The sequence below is a fragment of the Mastigoproctus giganteus genome, chromosome 2 (assembly GCF_048544385.1).
Source record: "Mastigoproctus giganteus isolate SK-2022 chromosome 2, ASM4854438v1, whole genome shotgun sequence".
Classification (NCBI taxonomy): domain Eukaryota; kingdom Metazoa; phylum Arthropoda; class Arachnida; order Uropygi; family Thelyphonidae; genus Mastigoproctus; species Mastigoproctus giganteus.
In genome coordinates, this window is record NC_143576.1 from 169,251,749 (window position 1) to 169,272,648 (window position 20,900).

At 35.2% G+C, this 20,900-nt stretch overlaps 1 protein-coding gene across 1 annotated transcript in view; it reads right to left on the reverse strand.

Annotated features, from left to right (window-relative positions):
• LOC150089736 (proteoglycan Cow-like) overlaps window positions 1-20,900 on the reverse strand; it is a 168,359-nt gene that overhangs the window by 25,059 nt on the left and 122,400 nt on the right. Inside the window, exon 8 of the mRNA XM_090389636.1 lies at window positions 9,233-9,439. Coding sequence (XP_090245762.1) covers window positions 9,233-9,439 — 207 coding nt within the window. The remainder of the gene's footprint in view (window positions 1-9,232; window positions 9,440-20,900) is intronic.

Here is a 20,900-nt window from a genome sequence, read left to right on the forward strand (position 1 = left end):
GACTTAAGCAATCCAGAGCAAAAATTAAGCATGATTTAGCTCCTGTTGCATTGACCTCGATTGCATAGTATGTTCAAATTAATATTGATAGAGATCAGTACCATATGGTACCACAACATTTGCTAAAATTTTAGCCAGGCGGTCAGTCAAATTCACCGTGTGGTGCATCCATTCGATAGGGGAGAACACTGAATATATACATCCAGGAAGAGACTGCACAAGAGATAGGAGATTGTACCCTATCAGTCAAGATGCCAACTAGCAAGCACAGAGTAAAGGTATATCCCTGTTGATGTGATAGACAGGCAGGCCCTATAGAAGTTTCCCCATCTGGGAGGAGAAAAACCATATTCCAAGTTGCATTATTTGATTGTTCTTTAAAGTAAAGTTTCACTGCACAGTTTAACAAAACCACTTGCTGCAGCTTAATTCTGTATTAGTGATGTACAGTATGTACCTAGTACAAAATGAAGGATACTACAGTATTCAGAGTAAAACCATCATAAGGCACTGGTCTAGAAAAGCTATAAACTGTAGAGCTGTAGTCTAGATGTGTGTATACATACATATATATATTAATATAATATCGGTGTATATAATACACCATAGACAACTCTTAAAAAACTACAAAGTAGTTGTTGTGGGCATCATTTGCTCTTTCTCATATTGTGCTCTGCCTTCACGCCGAGTTGCCATGATAATGCACTACCTTGAATAAGTAACGCTTCACTAATAGAGAAGACTATTGTTACTTATTCTTGGTGAGTACCACCACCCAGACATGTTTCAAGGCTACAGTGGGTGGGCAGGTACCCTGGTATTGCAGACATGACGACCCAGTTGTGAAGATAATCACACAATATGAGAAATGCCAAAAGGTGTATATTGTGTGATTATCTTCACAACTGGGTCGTCATGTCTGCAATAAAGAAGAGCAAATGATGCCCACAACAACTACTTTGTAGTTTTTTAAGAGCTGTTTATGGTGTATCTACACACCCGATATTATATAGATATCAAACTCTTAATGTATTATGCCTTGTGCATTTAGTTATTTTAAATATATATTAATGAATAGTGTAGTGTAGTAGTGTAAAATAGCCAGCAGAAATGGTCTTAAGAATATCCAGTTTCTTAAGACATGTGACTCAGAGTATTTTTATATGTTCAAGGGAGGAGGTTTTATATCAAATACTGCACCTAGAAAGCTGAAACTAGGAACTATAAGAATTACTTAATTTTTCAGTGGGAATTATGTGCCTGCATGTCAGCTGCAGTTCCTACAAAAGTGTTTCTCAACAGTTGAGATGAGAAACAAAAACCATTGTTTTGGATCATTTAACAATTTTTGTTGATGGCTTCTTATAACTCTTTCCACCATTCACATATTAGAGTAACAGCAGGTGAAAGCAAAGCTGGACACTATTTATGATTGATTCTGGTTATGAATTCCTATTATGTTAACCAGGCAGTAGTGGTGAATCACCCACCACTACTGCCTGGTTAACAAATAGGAAATAACATTCCTGTATTAACCATTAATCAGTGATTAAATATGTGTAATTTTTTCTACTTTTCTAAATGTAGTCAACCTTTTGCTGCAATAGTTTTTGAAGTGATTTTTTTAATTTTTATATAGAAATTGTGCACAAGAACACATGAAGGAACCCACCATCATCTTTGCAACTATTTAGACTTTTGCTTGAAGAGTAAGTGTGGTACAGGGAAAGTGACAATGCTGCGTTTGTTTAATGTTTCAAATTACTTGTTTTTCTTCTCCCACTAGTTCAATAAACAGCTCTCACCCCTTTGCTTATTGGAGGCTTGAAGTGGTGGAACCAATGTTTAGTCTCCAGAGCCAAGTTCTGGTCAACCATTCCAACATATGATTGATGACTTTTGAGGTTATGATGAACATCGTGGTGAGATCCAATCTTCCTTACATTTCGAGGGTACAGCTCTAAAATGGTATTTGCAGGCCAGCCGCTAGTTAGTACACAAGAACGAACCCATTGGTAACTCTCTAGGAGACTTCTGGATCAGCTAGTGTATAATCTTGCTACCTCTACTCTGCCAGATAGTGACTGGAGGGAGTCCGAGTTGTGTGTATGCAAGAGGCATTGTCGAGGCCATGTTACGTCAAGGATCTGGGTATATTCTTACCATGTGTACACCATATCCAAAAATTTCATTACTTCATACAGCATGTCCTATCCACTTTTTCTTACTATTGAATACACCATGAATTGTCAAACTAATAGAGTAAGCTTATCTGCGAAAAGATCTAAACCTCCCAAACACTTCCTAATTCATTTCACAAATATATGTGGTCGCAATTCTAATCTCAACAATGTCCATTTCCACTTGCAGTCTGCCAAACCCCATGTACTTTTTCTGACAGAATCTCAGTTATCAGTTGATTAAACTACTGCTCATCTCAGTTGCCCAAATTATTTGCTGTATGATTCCTTTTGCCTCATAGGTTTGTGCATATGTCCATTCTGATATTCCCTGTCAGAGACTTGGTAATTTGGAATCTCCTCTTTTTGATCTTCTCTGGCTTAAAATCTCTCTCTCTACCTCATGCTGTCAAATTCATCTGTTGTCTCTATCGTTCTCCAAACTCCACTAATCACTTGGAGCTCTTTGACTTCCTCTCTTTGCAACTTGACTTTCTCCAGTCCAACTTTCCTAACAGTGAGGTAATTTTCCTTGGTGATTTTAATGTTCACAACTCCAGCTGGCTTCAGTTTTCTAGTCACACCGACCCAGCTGGTCAAGATACTGAGGGTTTTGTAATTACTAATGACCTTGCACAGATTGTTCATTTACCTACAAGAATACCGGACAATCCTAACCATACAGCCAACACGCTTGATCTTTTTCTCACAAACAACCTTTCTAAGTACATGGTCGAAGTGAGAGGTCCTTTAGGCACCTCAGATCGCAACTTGGTGATTGTCTCTTCTCCAATGGAGCCTTTATCTCATGGCTGTTCCCAACCTCGTATTGTCTGGCATTACAAGAATGCAAAATGGGATGACCTGCGAGATTTCTTTTCCTCTTTTCCTTGGTCGGATTACTGTTTCAAAACTTCTGATGTCAACATTTGCTCAGATCGAGTCAGTGAAATTATTCTTGCAGGAATGGAATCCTTTATCCCACACTCCACTTTAAAATCTCATCCTTTATCTAAACCTTGGTTTTCTAATATTTGTGCTAAGGCTGTTCAAGAAAAGAAAGTTGCATATCGTAATTGGCTTGTTTCTAATTCTTCAGTTTCATTTTCTGCCTACACCAAAGCTCGCAACAATTGTAAAGCAATTATTAATCAGTCCAAACTACAGTTTGAACAGGCTAAGAGTAGAAAACTTGCTTCTTGCCCTAATGGTAGCTGAGCGTTCTGGTCTCTTGCCAAAGCTATTGGCTGCAACTTTTGCCCATCTCTGCTCCCACCTCTGTCAAAACCAGATGGTTCTGTTGTCACTTCAGCCAAGGATAAAGCTGACCTGCTAGCATCCGATTTTTCTTCCAACTGATGTATTAGTGATCTTGGTAAAACACCTCCCACCATTCCCAACACGCTCCATTCAATGCCTCCTGTGGTCTTCCGTCAAAAGGATATCAGAAAGATTGACGAATCTTGATGCTAAGAAAGCTCCACGTCCTGATGGTATTTCTCCACTTGTTCTCAAAACCTGTGCTCCTGTTCTTTGCCACTTTTTTTCACTTTCTTATTCCAAAGGTGTTTTTCCTTCTGCTTGGAAATTTGCTCATATCCAGCCAATACCTAAAAAGGGAGACAAATCCCTCCCATCCAATTATCATCCCATTGCAATTACTTCTACTCTTTCTAAAGTAATGGAGAAATCAATTAACCGCCAAATCTTAAACTACCTAGAAACTTTCCGTCTGATCAACGATCACCAGTATGGATTCCATAAGTGTCGATCCACTGGTGATATTCTGGGTTATGTTACCCATTTATGGACTAATTCAATGGAAAAGTTCAGTGAAACACAAGCAGTTGCTCTTGATATCTCAAAGGCTTTCAATTGTGTTTGGCATAAAGGTCTTCTAAACAAGCTTCCATCTTATGGTTTGCCAACTGTTTTTTGTAACTGGTTATTCAGTTTTCTCTCTGATCGCTCACTGAGGGTGATGGTCAATGGCTCTCTGTGTTCTAACTTCTCCACTAATGCCGGTGTCCCCCAAGGTTCAGTTCTTTCCCCCACTCTTTTCCTCTTGTATATTAATGACCTTCTTCCATTGACTGTAAATTCTATCCATAGTTTTGCCAACGATAGCACATTGCATTCCACTTTCCATTTTGAGAAACCTTGCCCTGCTCAATCAGCTTCAACTTCTCGAAAATCTGCTACTAATTCTTAAATGCCAATCTCCAGGTAATTCTCCAGTTGGGCAAAGACCACTTAGTTGATTTCAATCCTTCTAATACTCAGTCTTGTATTATATCTCGCAAAACGGATTCTTCTGCTCTTATGCTTATCTTTGGTGACACTCCGATTTCTAGGCAAAATGATTTATCTCTTTTGGGGATTACCCTGACTTCTAATCTCTCTTGGCACAAGCATATTACAAATACTGCTTCCTCTGCATCTAAAAAACTAGGTTTTCTCTTTTGCTCTCGGCGTTACTTTTCTTCCAAACAGCTGCTCACTCTGAATAAATCGTAAATCCGCCCTATCATGAAATATTGTTCCCACAACTGGGGTGGTGCCCCCAAAACCTCTCTCAGACTTCTTGATTCTGTTCAGAAGAGAGCAGTTAGGTTAATTAATGATTAGTCTCTAACGGAGTCCCTCCACTCGCTGTCTCATAGGCATACTGTTTCTGCTACATGTCTCTTCTACAGATATTTCCATGGGCATGTTCTTCTGAATTGGCTTCTATAATTCCTGCTCTCTCTCTCTTTCAAAACAGTCCAAACACGTGCCGCCACCAGCCAACATCCATTTTCTGTCCAACTTCAAACTCACAGAACCAAACTTTTTATCTTCCTCGTTTATTCATTCAACTGCCATTTTCTGGAACAACCTTCCTTCATACGTATTTCCTGAAAATTACAGTCTACAGAAGTTCAAGTCCAATGTCAAAAAATATCTTCTTTCATCTTCTCAACCTCCAGCCCAAGCATGGTACTAAGTACTATAAGTTTTAATACCTCTCGTGTTTGGGGTTTACATAAAAAAAAAAAAAAAAAAAACCATCGTTATTTTTGTTTTCTCAGAATAAAGATGGGAAAATGAAGCCCAGTATTTTCTCCAAATGGGCACTATACTGCAGGAAGCAAGATGTGTAGTCTCAAATTTTGAAATAATCCTGAAAATGGAAGTAACTAATAGTACTTGATATATATATAATATGTTTTAATTTTTTAATAATATTTATATACAGAATAAGCAGAAATATGTGCATGTTTGAAATTTCAGCCAGCAACAGCCTCTTAAATTGGAAAATAGAAGAGATTAAGAAGTTAATATTTCTGTTTTCTAAACTTTTTTCAATTTCCAGTAAAATTAATATTTTTATTTTTATTTTAAAATAAAAGGTGTAAAACATATGTTTTAAAATTTTTTATGTTTATTAATACTTAAAAAGTACGTACAATAATTTTAAAAAATATGAAATATTGGTACTGTTTCAGTGGAATCCAAAAAATCCAAAATATTTTCCAAAAATTACGTTAAGTGACCCGCCACTGTTTTTGCAACATTTTGGGCACTATCATCATTGGGTTAAACAGGGTGATATAAGTTCTGAGCCTAATAGGGCCTCCTCTCCTTGGATAAAATAAACAAGACAATAGTTATGAAGAACAAACCTGAAAAGAACAAAGGTATACTATAAAAATGCAAGTATCTAAGTTTACAAACAGATAGTCAGATCACATCTTTACTACTGTACTAAAGATGTTTTTGAATATCTACATATCAAAGGTTGGAAAAATTCATTTTCAAAAAGATGCCAATTTGCCTGAAAGGGCACAAGGAAAGCAACAAAGCTAGTTGTGGAAAGTTTTTGATAAATTGTGGGAGTTATCACTATAATCCCAGTTCAAATGCAGAGAGTGGACAAAAATGAATCACCTGTGTAATATTTCAATTAATAATGTGTAATCCCTCCTTTAGCATGAATCACTTCATGAATTCTCATTGACAGGATTGAACTGGATCCTTCAAACAGTTTATGTCAATATTAGGCCTTTCTGAAAACAAAGGAGCCCATAAATCATTCAAGTATCATGGATGCTATTCTTACACTTTCTGCTTAATATATTCAAATATGTTCTCTATAGGATTTAAATCAGATCACCACGCAGGTGCCTAGTCTCCAGCCACTGCAATTTGCAGAACTTAAGCCTCTCTTGGTAAGAGGATCCCTTCATTCCCCTCACCAATCTTGTTGCCCTTCTCTGTACACGCTCAAGTAAATCTACATCCTTCCTAAAATGAGGCCTCTAGACCTGTATGCAGTACTCAAGGCGTGGCCTGACCATTGCCTTATACAGAGGGATAATAGAGGGATAGAGGGATATGCAGTATTTTGCTAGCAAAATTCCTATATATCATTGACAAAACCCCATGACCTGCCCTGGCAGCCTGTCTGCATTGCTCAGAAAACTTCATATCTGCCTGCACAATTACTCCCAGGTCTTTTTCATTTTCTACCACCTTAAGTGTAGTACCACACAGTTGGTATGTTTCTCTTGGGTTACTTCTACCCATATGCAGTACTTTGCATTTGCCAAGGTTAAACTTCAGTTGCCACTTCTTAGCCCATCTGCTCAAATTATCTAGATCCTGTTGCAGTAGCACACTGCCATTACTGTCATTAACAACCCTGCCAACCTTTGTATCATCTGCAAACTTCGACATTAAGCCTGATATACCTTCGTCAATATCATTGATAAATATACAAAACAACAGTGGACCCAACATCAAACCCTGTGGGACTCCACTAATAACGTTAGTCCACGAAGAGCAGCACCCATTGATTACCACCCTCTGTCTTCTCCCACTTAACCATCCTTTTATCCATTGTAGCAACTTACCCTTAATACCATTCTGCTCCAATTTGTACAATAGTCTTTCATGCACAACAGTGTCAAAAGCTTTCCTGAAATCCAAATAGATGATATCAAAATTATTTTTTGCATCCAGTTCCTTTGTAACCACATCATAATATCCTATCAAATTTGTCAGACAAGACTTTCCCTTAACAAACCCATGCTGTGTCTGAATTATTGCTGCAGTCTTGTCTAGATGATCCTGCAATGCATCTTTAACCAGTGACTCCATTATTTTACCCGGAACAGAAGTTAAACTAACTGGTCTGTAATTACTCATGTCACCTTTCGATCCCCCTTTCGATCCCCGTCCGTGGGAACCTCCCCTGAGTCCAAGGATGCTCTCATAATTATGGCCAAGGGTTTGCTTAGTTGCTTTGCTGCCTCCTTTAATATAACTGGATAGATCCCATCCACCCCAGGTGCTTTTTTTATGTTTAACTTCAACAATTTCTCCTCCACTTTGCTCTCAGTTATCACAAAATCATTAAGTATCCTGCTACAATTTGATAACCTTCTGCCATTTCCAAACCTTAATAACTCCTCGTGTGTGAATGTAGATGCAAAATACTCATTCGGTTTGTTTGCTATCTGGGCAGGATCATCAACAGCCGATCCATCGATATCAAGTGGACCAATCAGATTCATCCCCTTCCTTTTGGAGTTTATATACGTAAAGAAATCCTTGCTGTTTTTCTTAGCATATTTTGCCTAGGATTTCTCGTATTCTGCCTTCACCTGCCTAACCTCCTTTGTGACCTGATTACAGACTAGCTTATATCTGCCATAGGCTTCTGAGTCACTTGATAATTTATATGCATCCCATGCATCTTTCTTCTCTGTTACAAGTCTCATTAGTTCATTTGATAACCATTTAGGCCTAAACCTTGAACAATATTTCTTAATAGGTATGAAACTTTTAGTAGCTTCTGTATAATAATATTAACCGTGACATGAACCTGGCCGCAATCCTTCTCATGTTCAACTCTACAGAAAAAATCCACTGACGCATGCCATATGGTAGTCCTACAATGCCACAAATGTGGATGGTCTGCCTACGGCCTTCATGGATCGCCGCCTGAACTTTTGCAACACTTTCCAGGGTGGCGCACAATGATGGAAGGCCAGAGCAATTGTCGTCATCAACTGACATTCAACCATTTTTAAAACAGTTAAACCAGTAGCAGGTCTGCATCTGGCCTAAAACATTGTCACCAAAAGCTTGTTTAGACTTCTAATGGGTTTCTGCTGCTGTATCATTAAGAAGGAAACAAAACTTGATGCAAGCACGTTGCTCTCTCACATCAGCCATCCCAAACTACGTGAAACATACCACCCAAGAACTGTGCATAAATATATTCAATGACTCTATCCAGCTCAATGCTACGTGGCACACTGATTCACAAAGGATGCATGCAGTGTTACCTAGCGCCACAAGTCCGTATTAGATGTAGTTCCCATGCAACATTTAAATTTCTGGAACTTTTGGGTAGCACCTTGTGTGTGTATATTCCATTGTAAGTTAATTTTATAATAGTTTGTTGAAGTTTTGATTTCTCCATAGACAATAGTAACTAATTCTTCTAAGTCAGCATAGCTTATATATTGATTAGGAGCCAAGCATAATGAGAATTTAAATCAAATTTTCAAAATAATGTAAATTATGTTGACTCCAGCTGTAAAATTATGTTGACTATAGATGCAACTGCTTCAAGGTTATGATGAACCTTAGTTTTAAGTTTCAAGTTGACTATGAATACCACCTCTCTATGTGCTGGATTGTTCAGATTTTGTAAATCTATACACAAGTTGTGAAGACATCACACACGTACCCCAAAAAACCATTGCTAAATATAATTAATGATTGTATTCATTGTCAAAATAATTAACTGTAAACTCCTCTGACTGGTTGTGCTAGAGCATGAAAAAGAACATTTATTTATAACACATATTTTATATTTATAATATATATCACAATTCTCCAAAGGCAAGAAGACAAAAAATAACAATACTTGCCATGTATTGAAACTATAACATAAAAAGAAACTATGACACAGCATAAAAATTTACTATAAATAATTATAATAGAATACATAGTATATATATTATTATTTAAGGAAAAAACTGTAATAATTTACTAACGGGACTTGTCAAAGCAGGAACACCATTCATATGGACTAAGGACTGTATCACGATCCACATCACAGTCTAAAAGGTATGGACGTAAACAATGTTCTCTGTCATCATGTTCTAGATCATACAGTTCTTGAAGAGATAATTTGACATCACCATCAGTGTCCAAGTGCTGAAACATCCAGTTTACCTCACGCTTACAATCGGGTAGCTCAGCTAAAATTATTAAATAAAAGATGAGTTTATTTCATTGTAGATAGCAAATACCAGTAGGATCACAACTGATATATTCTTAGCATTTCTCTTATGTTTTTCCAATTAATTATTTATATTGTGAATAATTTATATATCATAAATTATTCACCATACATTACAATAAAATAGTTTAATAATAAATGAAGTTCTTAATACACAACTAATTTACAGTGTAAAGTGTTTTATATTTTCATAAATTCAGACTTGCCAACTTTTTAATACTTTTGCCAGATTTCCAGAATCACGTGTCTTTTAACAATTTACCAGAAACTTTTCTTATTTTCTTCCAGATTTTAACCAAGTTTGTGTTGCTGTTATTATTAATATTGTTATTATTATTATATATATTTTTAATGTTTTTCAATTACAGGAATCCCTACTTAGCACTCTTAACTGGAATCATAAAAACAGAGCACTAAATGAATATGCATTAAATAGGGGGGGGAAATTTATCCACAAGAAATAATGTAAATCATTTTAACTAGTTGGTGTGACCAATGTTTTTGGATGATTTTAATGCACCATTTTTCTGTATAATAATATTAAACATAGCAGAAACATTTAAATATAAACTTTAAAATCATTAAAGGGGCATAAATCTCCCAAATCTAGTATTTTTAAATGTCCAATTTAGTTTCCAATGGTAATTTTTTCTGATGGCTTTTCACCTTCATGTTACTAGCACTAGCTGACTCATTTAATCTCATTGAGGCCAATGAAAAAAAAAAAGAGAGACAGAAGGTGAGAATTACCTACATGGTAAACTAAAATCTATTATATGACTGCAATGTTTTACAGATGTGGACACAGGAAACTTATGCTACTAAAAACATCCACAGAAAATTAACACAGATGCAAATTACTCATGGGCAAAAAATAACTTTTGGGACAATAAACGGTATAGTTTCTAAGTTTCTCTTTGTCATAAACTGGAAATGCTTTGAACATTTCCAGTTTGGCCAGCAGTTCAGCCTTTGAAGGGACACACTGTGAATTACAGTTGATTGGAAAATCAGACTGAACTGCATTAGTTTCTTTCCCCCCCCCAATGGGAAAACACATACTAATGGGTAACTTTCACACAGTGTTGTAGTCGCAAAATTAGCAGAAGGTATACTCTGTGAATGTTATGTATGCAAAGAGTATACTGTGCTTACTAATCGAATTCCAGAGGCTATACAGATTATACCGATGTGTGTACACGGGTATAATCTGTATAGTGCCACACACACACACACACACAATATATTTACTTACTTATATATATATATATACAGTCGGTCCTCGTATAACACGTGTTTACATTACACGAATTCGATCATACACGATTTATAAATAGGGGAATGATATCTTATATAACACGAACTGAATTCGCTTATGCACAATTCGCCTTTGTGTTTACAAGAAATGGCAGTCGAACGCGGAATCACCCCAACCAAACGCAACGATAGGAATGAAGAAGATTCTGAAAATGTATGTGTTTTATATCAGTGAAAGGGAAACACATTTCACCATAAAAACGTGAAAACCAACACAATTCCAGCTATCGATATAATCGCAAATGCAATTAGATGGAGTTTACTACCAGTTTATAACAGATTCCACTAGCAGAAACGAAACTGGAAATTGTTTTATGGTAGTAACCCCCAGAAATGTGCTTCAGTAAAATGTGGGGTGTTAATAGTGTATCTCGGCCTTTACAGTGTTGTTTATTCAGTTGCTATACGCGCGCAGCTTTGTTTATATGTATTAAGCGTGCCTCCTCGTTTTGTAATTGCGCTTTATTCCCTAAAAATTAGTAAAATACTTAAAAGGTGTGAAAAGGAAGTGTCCTGGCGAAGACACTGCAGATTCAGAGAGAGAGAGAGAGAGAGAGAGAGAGAGAGAGAAAGAAGCAATATCGATAAACAGAGGCGGACTGGGTCAAAAATTCTTACCCGGGAAAATTTATAGTGGCCTCATACTATGGTTTATGGCCAAAATCACACCGGCCTCCCGCCCACCGGGATTTCCCGGGTAAGGCTTATAGCCAGTCCGCCTCTGTCGATAGAGAAAAAAATAGGAAATTGTGAAACGCTTTGAGCAAAATGAAAGACCATGTGATATTGCACGTGCTACAGACCTAAATGAGGCAATGCCGAGAATTACAAAGAATGTGGAGAAAATAAAAACAACTTTCATAGCGGGAACAACTCAAAGTGTAATTAAAATCCATTAGATGAAGACACAAAGAATTGGAAGAGATGGAACGGCTGCCATCTGTTTGGATATAAAAAATCAAACAAAAAACAAGTTTGCTTACGATAGAAGCAAAAGCATTAGCAATATTTTATTACGTAATAGTCATTACGTATTATAAAATACGTAAGTATTTTATTACGACTATTTTATTTAATATAATAATTTTTTTACGAATAACATACGTATTTTATTCGTAAAAAATACTTTTTTAGTATTAAAAAATACTAAAAATACTTTATTATAATATAATAAATAATAAAAAATATTTATTATTTATTATATTATAATAAAAATATATATTATATTTTTTATTAGGTATTTTAATCGTTATAAAATACGTAAGTATTTTATAACGATTGAAATTACCCGATTATTTATTGTGTTTGGTAATGTTTTGGTTCCAAATGTGTGTTCAATCTTGGGTGGTCGGCACCTAACCCCACTTTTCCCATAGAGCCTGTTGTTTATATTGCACGATTTTGCATTGCACGAGGTTTTCTAGGAACACAACTATCGTGCTATACAAGGACAGACTGTATATGGCACATATATTAAAATGATAAAACTAAGTATTGCCTAAGAATCAAAATTCTAATATATATTTATTTTTTAATTTTCACTAAATAATTTCATATTTGTTTTTTCAAGTCTTTCAAAAACCAGAAGGTATATGCTATTCACCTAAAAAAATCCAGAGGATATATGATGTATACCCCCCACTACAGCCTTGCTTGCACCTCCCACCTCCTAAGGTGTTTGGAGTGAACAGCACAACTAAGGGAGAGGGTATAAAAATATACGGAGCACTACATTGAACAAGTGCTGAGTGAACTGTATGCATATAATTAAGTTCTATTTATCAATGTGACCTTCAAAGTTAGGCAGTCCTTCTCATGTTTAGTACAGAGAATATCAATTCTATGCATAGTACATGTCTCAGTTCTCTTTTTTTGATAGTAGAAGTGTCAAGAGGTTTTGTTTAATTTGCTCACTTATAAGTAGCTAATTCTCCTAATTATTTTCTTTTAAATATATTTTTTGTGTAGAGTGCTTAAAACATTAGTTTCTCTTTTGAGAGTACTGTTTTCTTCAAGATTTAGATTAGAAGATAGAAAAGGTGCTATTTATTTTTTTTTCAAAGCATGACAGCAACTGAACTGTGTAAAAAAATATAATAACCTGATTTATTCTTCTCTCTCTCTCTCTCTCTCTCTCTCTCTCTGTGTGTGTGTGTGAGAGAGAGAGGAGAGAGAGAGAGAGCGAGCGCATCCAAAATCCACAGTAAAACACTCACAGAGATGCATTTCTATTATTATTATTATTATTATTATTAGTAAGAAAGTAAAGTTATAAAGCAACATAAAAAGAAAAAACAATTATTTTGTCTAGTTATTCTTCCTTGAAATGCCATTAGCACTGAGCTTGCTCGATCCATTAAAAGCCTTAAACAGATCACCTCGCAGGCACCTAGTCTCCAGATGCTGCAGTTTGCAGAAGTGAAGCCTTTCTTGGTAAGACCACTCTTTTGCTCCTTTCACCAATCTCACTGCCCTTTACTGCACCCATTCCAGCAGATCTACACCATTCCTAAAATGTGGGCTCCACAGACTGTATACAGTACTCAAGATGCAGCCTAACCACTACCTTGTACAATGAGATAATTGCCTCTTTATCCATGTTGGCAAAATTCCTGTATATGATTGACAAAACCCAATGAACTCCTTAGCAGCCTGTCTGCATTGCTTAGAGAACTTTCATAATTATTCCCAGTTCTTTTTCATTATCCACTAACCTAAGTGTAGTACCACACAGTTAGAATGTCAATCTGGGATTACTGCTACCCATATGCAGTACCTTGCATTTGTCAATGATAAACTTCAACTGACATTTTTCTGCAGGTGTGCCTAATTTTTTTAGACCTTGTTGCAGTAGCTTATTCTGATTACTGTCATTAATACCCCGTTAGCATATGCATCTGAAAACTCAGACTTATTCTCAGTCTCACTTTTGAAATGGGCTTAAAATAGCGTGCATGCCAAATAACATTAGTGCAAAATAATATTAGTCAATTCCTTACAAGGATTTAATTCTGTCATCATTAAATACTACAAGCAAGTATCAGCAATTAAATTACTTCCTTTTCTATTGTGCAAGATATAGTTTACACAACTTGGTCTAACTTAACAAAAATGCATCACTATTCTTGTTAAAATGCATATTTCAAAAAAAATTTTGTACTTTCAGTTTCTTCAGACTGTAAGCTAAAATGTATTAAAATTTTTGTTTCCAATTTCCATAAATATGATAACATTTTAAATTAAAATTGAACATGATGCAGTGCATCTCTCTCTCTCTCTCTCTCATTACTCAATAGTACAGAACTTTTTATGACTGCTAACATACAGCCATTTCGGCATTAAGTACAGAATTATGTGAATTACATTATGAGATTCTGAATGATCATTTATATACTTAATTACCCAAAACATATGAAACAGATTTCATTGTGCGATATTTTTTTTCACTAGATGTTATAAAAAAAAAAAGTGAAAGGTAAAAACATAACTGATGAGGCATACTGATAGACTTACAATCAATAATTATAAAGAAATACACAATGTGAAAAAACAAAACAAAAAAAGAAAAGAAAAAGATTTATCACTCAACATATGGTTGCCAAATAAAAATATACTTTTTTGCTACCTTTCTCCAGGATCTTTATGTCCGTTAAATAAAGTTGGAATTCTACTGGCAGTGACAGAATACTGCATTTGAATGTAACTGAAAACTTTTTAAATGCTAAAGCAATAACTGGTCATAACAGCTTACAGTTAATAATACTGACTACTTTTAGAATTTGGAAATGAACAGATAACTTACTACAAAGAACAAAACTACAATAATTTTGAATATATAATTTATAATTAATATGCCATATGCTGCAAATTGGCTTTCAGCTGTTTATCGGTAGCTACAGAAAGAAAAAGTAAAATTTCAAAAACGTTCTCTTATATGCTGGTTGAGGCTTCTTTTAAGATTTGCAGAAAGATACATAATTCTAGGTCTAGATGTTTGCTATGGCAGCTTAACATATTACATCATCATCTGTCTGATTTGGAGAGATCTAGATTCGATTCCTGTCAGACTAGGAATTTCGGAGTACCACTCTGAGGCTGTAGTTGGCCAATTTCAGGTGAAAGGTGTGTAGTTTCTCCAGTGAATTATTCTAGAATTTTCAGCCTGCACAACATGCAAATTGGTATGTAAACACCTGTACAGAGAAAAATATATATATGTATATGAGCAAGTGACAAACTCCAGTGCCATTTGCCAGCCCATAATACTTTCCCCCCCCTTGGAAAATGGTACCTGAAATTCTCCTGCATCTTATGGTCTGAACATATACTAGGTGCATGCAGTGATGATTTTTTAAAGATCAGACTGTATATTGCAGGGGAGGCCAACTCTTCAGCATGCATGTCACATGCAACTTTTGTTAGTGGCACTGTGGTGGTGGTTGGGGGGGGGAGAAACAACATAAAAAATAAGAAATTAATATCCAGTTTTAATTCCAATTATATTGCCAAAATTATAACTCAGATTTTAATGTGACAAGAATCCACAGTTAATACTTACCACTTGTTAGCATGATTTTAATGTAATAAAGTACTAAATGAGCTTAATATTAAATATTAAATTTATTTTAAAAATATAAAACCGTTTAAATTTTTTGATTATAAGCACTGAGAATATACAGTAATCCCTGTACATAGCAAAAACATTTGGTGGTGCAGATCAGTAGTGATGGAGGGGGTATTGATTCCAGTAGCTTATGTATATGCACCTAGATAACAAAAGACACTTTCAATGTGATGTGATGGGGCATGCTTCAGGAAAAGCTTGGTTGGCCACCCATGGTTACCACTCAACATATGCAAGTGAAGCCAAGTGTAATATGCCTTGCTAGAACTCATCTTTTATTTCCATGATAAAAAACAAAAAGATAAAATCCCACTTTCTTCTAGAAACCTTTACTTTGAAAGATTAAGGGAATTACCATGTATCTTTGCCTTATCTTCAACATATGAAATACTGACTAAGCCCTTACTTACCCTCTGCCCTGCATTATTTATATATGTAGCAATAAGCACTGCAATCATTTATCATTTTTAGTAATCTCAGTAAGGAGCGCGAGTGCGGTAGCACATGCTCTTTAAGTGGACCAGGGTTCGAGCCTGTGACTGCTAAATACAATTATCAATTTGTATTGATTGATTTATTGTAAACTCGACTGACCTGGTGGTCATGCCGGAGTATAAATAAACTTTTTAATCATTTGATTAACCCTTTCTGTGACTTCTGAGAATCAATGTTATTTGTTGTTATTTGGTTTTTAGGAGCATTAGCAACTAAGGCCATATTGCTCAGGGATATGCGGTGGTCATTCCCTGACCTTTCCGCATCCTCCGTATTTGGTGGTGACGGGCTCGAACCCCGGTCTTATCAAGAAGCGTGTGCTACGCACTGCTGCTCCTTCCCACCTGGCTACAGAGGCACCTGAGAATCAATAATCTCTTCTATAAATCAATGTGTCACCACTGGAGAGAGAACATTTGTGTATGCTTTTTGAAATATAATAGTTTTAATTTATTATAAATTGGTAGTCATGGAAAATGAGTACAAGGCAGAAGAGGTTTTCATACCCTGTTGACTTCAAATTGAAAGTGCTAAATTATGCCAAAGAACATGGAAACAGGGAATCTGAAAGCTATTTTGGTTCTTCTCCTCAAACTGAGAAAATGATACCTTTACTTGTGAATTTGTATTTCAAATATTGCAATAAAATAGTTTTCCCAAAATTCTCCTGCTAAAATCTGGATGCGCATGTCTTATGGTCTGATAAGTCTTATCTGACAAATACGGTAATATAATTTCAACTGATCTCTTTAGATGTGGACCCTACCATATATGATACAACCAAGAAAAGATCAATGCACTAAAAATATCAATGCCTATTCATAACCTTAGTGTTAAGACTGCACAGCAAGTTCCAACTAGGTTGTTCACGTAGCAAATATTTAGTATATGCGCAGTAGCATTTCTGTGTGATTCATTTACAAACTATACTATTTTAAATGAAAGTATGTTTGACATGGTTCAAAGAAATGTGTTTACTCACTTTCTGATTTTCTGCAAGTTTCTGAATTTTTACCAGTCAAATCGGAGTGGAGAAGCTTAAAAAAAAACTAGCAATACAGTAATGTTGCTTTAACACAACAATGCACTATGTCATTGCAGCAGAAACACCTGGTTTCTATTTAAAAGGATGTTAACTTTATGATGCTATCTACATATAAAGATTTACCAGATCTGAATGAAGGATCTATCTTGGCTAAGTAGATCTCAGAGAAGCACAAAGTGAAACTTATATTCACATTGGTGTAGAGCAATGTGACATGAAATGATACTAATACATTGCCCTCTGAGTTTTACATTGGTGACAATTTGGTGAGCTTGTGAGGTGTTTACAACTTTAACCAAAAAAGAAGAAAGATTTGTAAGGATGAAAGATCTATATGAAACTGGTCATAAGGGCAATCCAGTTTATGAAGTTTTATTATCCTGAAAATGTAGGCAACCTAAAATCTTATACTAATTTTTATAACATTTTGAGAGCTATCTCATTTTTTCTATTGCAGCTTATCTAGTTTTGCTTTTGGAAAGAAATCGATTATCTAATTTATATGTTTCCTTGTCTATGAGTACATCTTCTAATTTGCTGTGATAATCAGAAGGATCAAGAATAACAATCTGATCATGTTGTCTACTTTCTGTACCATAACATATTTTGTTTTGTTTAATTCCTTAATTTTCAAGATAGAATCAGAAATTATGTTTCATTTTGGTTCAATTTGAATATTTATTATTTCAATTATCTGATGCATGATTCAATTTAGATGTGATTGTAGTTTACCCTGTACTTTTGCAATGCACTCTTATTAGGGACTTGTATCTCACATAATTAAAACTGTAAACTGATGCACATAATTTGTCTTCAGAGAAATGCTTTGTGGATAGGTTTACTACTGCTGGGGAGGGGGCAGGGCATATTTCACAGTTGTTGATACTTTAGAGATGTTAGCACACACCATTTCTTATCATGAGTAGTTTTAAGGCCATTAATAACAGCCTGAATTTTATACAGATGATTTTTTTATAGCTTCTGTTTTTTTTAAGTATATCTTAAATCAAATTTTTTTACAATTTATAAACATGCTTTCTTTATAATAAATGGATATTTATTTACAATAGTTTTTTGTAGACCTGCACAAACATTGGAACAACCTCATGTGAGAGCAATATTTTTCAGAAATCAAATGGGCATTTTTTTTTTTTTTTTTTGTGTGAAGAACTTTTTTAATAAAAAATATTTCTGTTTGGGAAATGGGAGTTAAATATATGGTTCTAAATCCTTATCCTTAAATTATAGTCTTAAATTATTTTTTTCAATTTGTAGACAATGTATTATCAGTCTCAAATAAAAAATAAAAAAAAACAATGAATGGCCTTGTCAACAAATTTAAGTTTCCAAGGCTAGTGGAAGTATACCTTAGAACTTCTACAAAATAACAGTTATTTTGATCATTTAACAGACAGTTATTTTGTTATCTCAAAATCCAAAAGACCAAATTTCAAAAACTAGCGTTTTCTTAAAAAAAAAAAAAAAAAAAATTTGTGCACAGGTAAATTTTTACCTTTTCATTCAACAACACCCATTCAACATTAAAAAAAAAAAAAAAAAAAAAGAAGAAAAAGAGAAAAAAAAAGAAGTGTTGTACAATCAAGTATGCAATGCAATTAAATACAATTCCAAAGAAAATGAAATACTGTAGGTTGTATCTGCTTGTGACAGGGGTGATCAATGTTTTGACTCATGAGTGTTCCCCTTTGAAAAGCTTCAGTTGCTTTTTGGTGGATTATATAAACAAAAACAAAAACAAAAAAAAAAAAAAAGAGGTAGATTGAATATTTTGGTATATGAATAAAAACTACATTATCTCCAATCTGTGACTGGTGAACCCAAAGCTGAGGAGGGATAACTGCACAAGACTTATTTTATTTTAGATATCTCTAAAATAATTTCTCAAAATAGGAAAAAATTGTGATGTACAAATGAATATTGAAATTTAAGGAAAATAGCTTTTGAATATTCTGGTAACTGAATCCTCTTCATACCTACAATTTAAAACAACAAATCCAGTTTTCTGGAAAAGTTACAAGGCCACTAACTTTAAATTAGTCATCTTATATAAATATGCACCTATTAATTGTAGGTATTAAGAGAATTTATGACATTTCTGACCTCAATGTTTAGTTACAAGATTTTTCTTGTTGTTTTTATCATGCAATGAGTGGCCACTTTATTAGATACACCTTTCTGATATTGAGTAGGTCCCCTTTAACCCCAGAACAGCATGGATTCATCATGGCATGGACTCAATGATGTGTAAAAAATGTGTCACAGGAATGATGGTCCACAATAACTAAATTGCTTTCCCACATGCTTTCTTTATAATAAATGGATATTTATTTACAATAGTTTTTTGTAAATAAATTACCTTTTTTTAAAGCAAACTGGATGGTTGTGAATCTGCACTCTGCAGAGCTAGTTTCCACCTCATCCCTCAAGATTTTTGTAGCTCCAGTGAACCCTACTTTTTTATATATATTTAGTAGTTTTATTGACTTAATTGTTATACTAAATTATTTTCTATAAGTAGCTTTATAGTACTAGTCAAGCTCCTTGGTTTATTTGAATTTTAATAATGATTTTGAAAGTTAATACTTAGTGTCCGTAGATCTTACTGTTCATAACTTGCTGCCATTGTTATATGATATGGAATAGCGTAACATAAATCCCGAACTTCATAATGTGCGGTTTAATGTAAAACTAAATAGCAAAATAAGTAACACCGTATTAGAAATCTGTCAGATTAGTATAGTATTATCAATTAATCAGTAAAATTTATTAATCTTATTAAATTTCATTGTTAATTAAATTATATTTAAAGGGAATCATAACATAGACTAGAGCAGCAAAGCAACAAGCACAAAGTAGCAGTAGTACTGTGGCTCGAGGGAAAACAGAAGGGGGGGCAATTCTCCAACACATCACAGTCTAAAAAAATGTGCAAAATGTTTGCAGACCCGTCTAGACCAGGACATGATCTAGCCAAGGAGGACGTCTTTGTGTGTGCTAGGTGCAGAGAGACTGGGAAGAAATTAGGCGCCAACTCAGCATTCTGATGGGCGTGTATGAGAGTTTGAGGCGTAGGTAGATGCCTTTGTAGAAATTAATATGAGCCCATCAAGTTCTCAGCTGCCCAACTCAATGCCAGAGCTCACTCCTCTGCATCAGGTAACACAGCAGCAATCTCCAAATCAGAATGCACTGTCCCACAGGAAGTAGTTATTTTGGGTGATTATTGTCAGGAAGACAGGGAATATATTATGCAAAAAGGATAGGTGGAACAGGAGCAGGGTATGTCTGCCAGAGGCGAAAGTTGATGACGTTGTAGAGCAGTTGGCACTAATGACCTTAAGAGTAAGAGATCTGCAGATTTACTTAACAAGGACGGGCGAATGCTGAAAAAAAGTGGTGAGTTAGGGTTAAATTTGAAAATGTCTGCAATTCTGCCAAGACAGCACATGGAGGGAGCACATGATGCGAGCTTTGTCAATCAATTTGACCCTAGAGAGATTGTGCAAAGCTCACAGGGAAAAATTTTTTTCAGCATGGTCTGTGTTTACTAACAGAAGAGACTGCTTCTATAGGTATGGGATACACTTAAATAGAAATTATGCAAGAATATTTGCTGATATTATCAAGGCAGTGTTAGGTGAGTCGGAAAGCTGCTAGCTTGGGGGATTCACACACTAACCGCAGGCAGAGGCAAAAGCAATTCTTGCACCGCTTCTATTGTAATGAGCAGCAGCCTAGAGAGCAAGTTGCTGGGGATTTCAAGAGCTGCTGGGAGTCATCATGGAACAAGTAAATACATGGGCTGTGTTAGGGTAACTAAGAGTAAGAACAGGTGATGTATACTTGCATGTACACCGATGCTAGAAGTACAGTAAACAAATTTGATGAATTTGAAGTGCTGATCAAAGCACCAAAGGC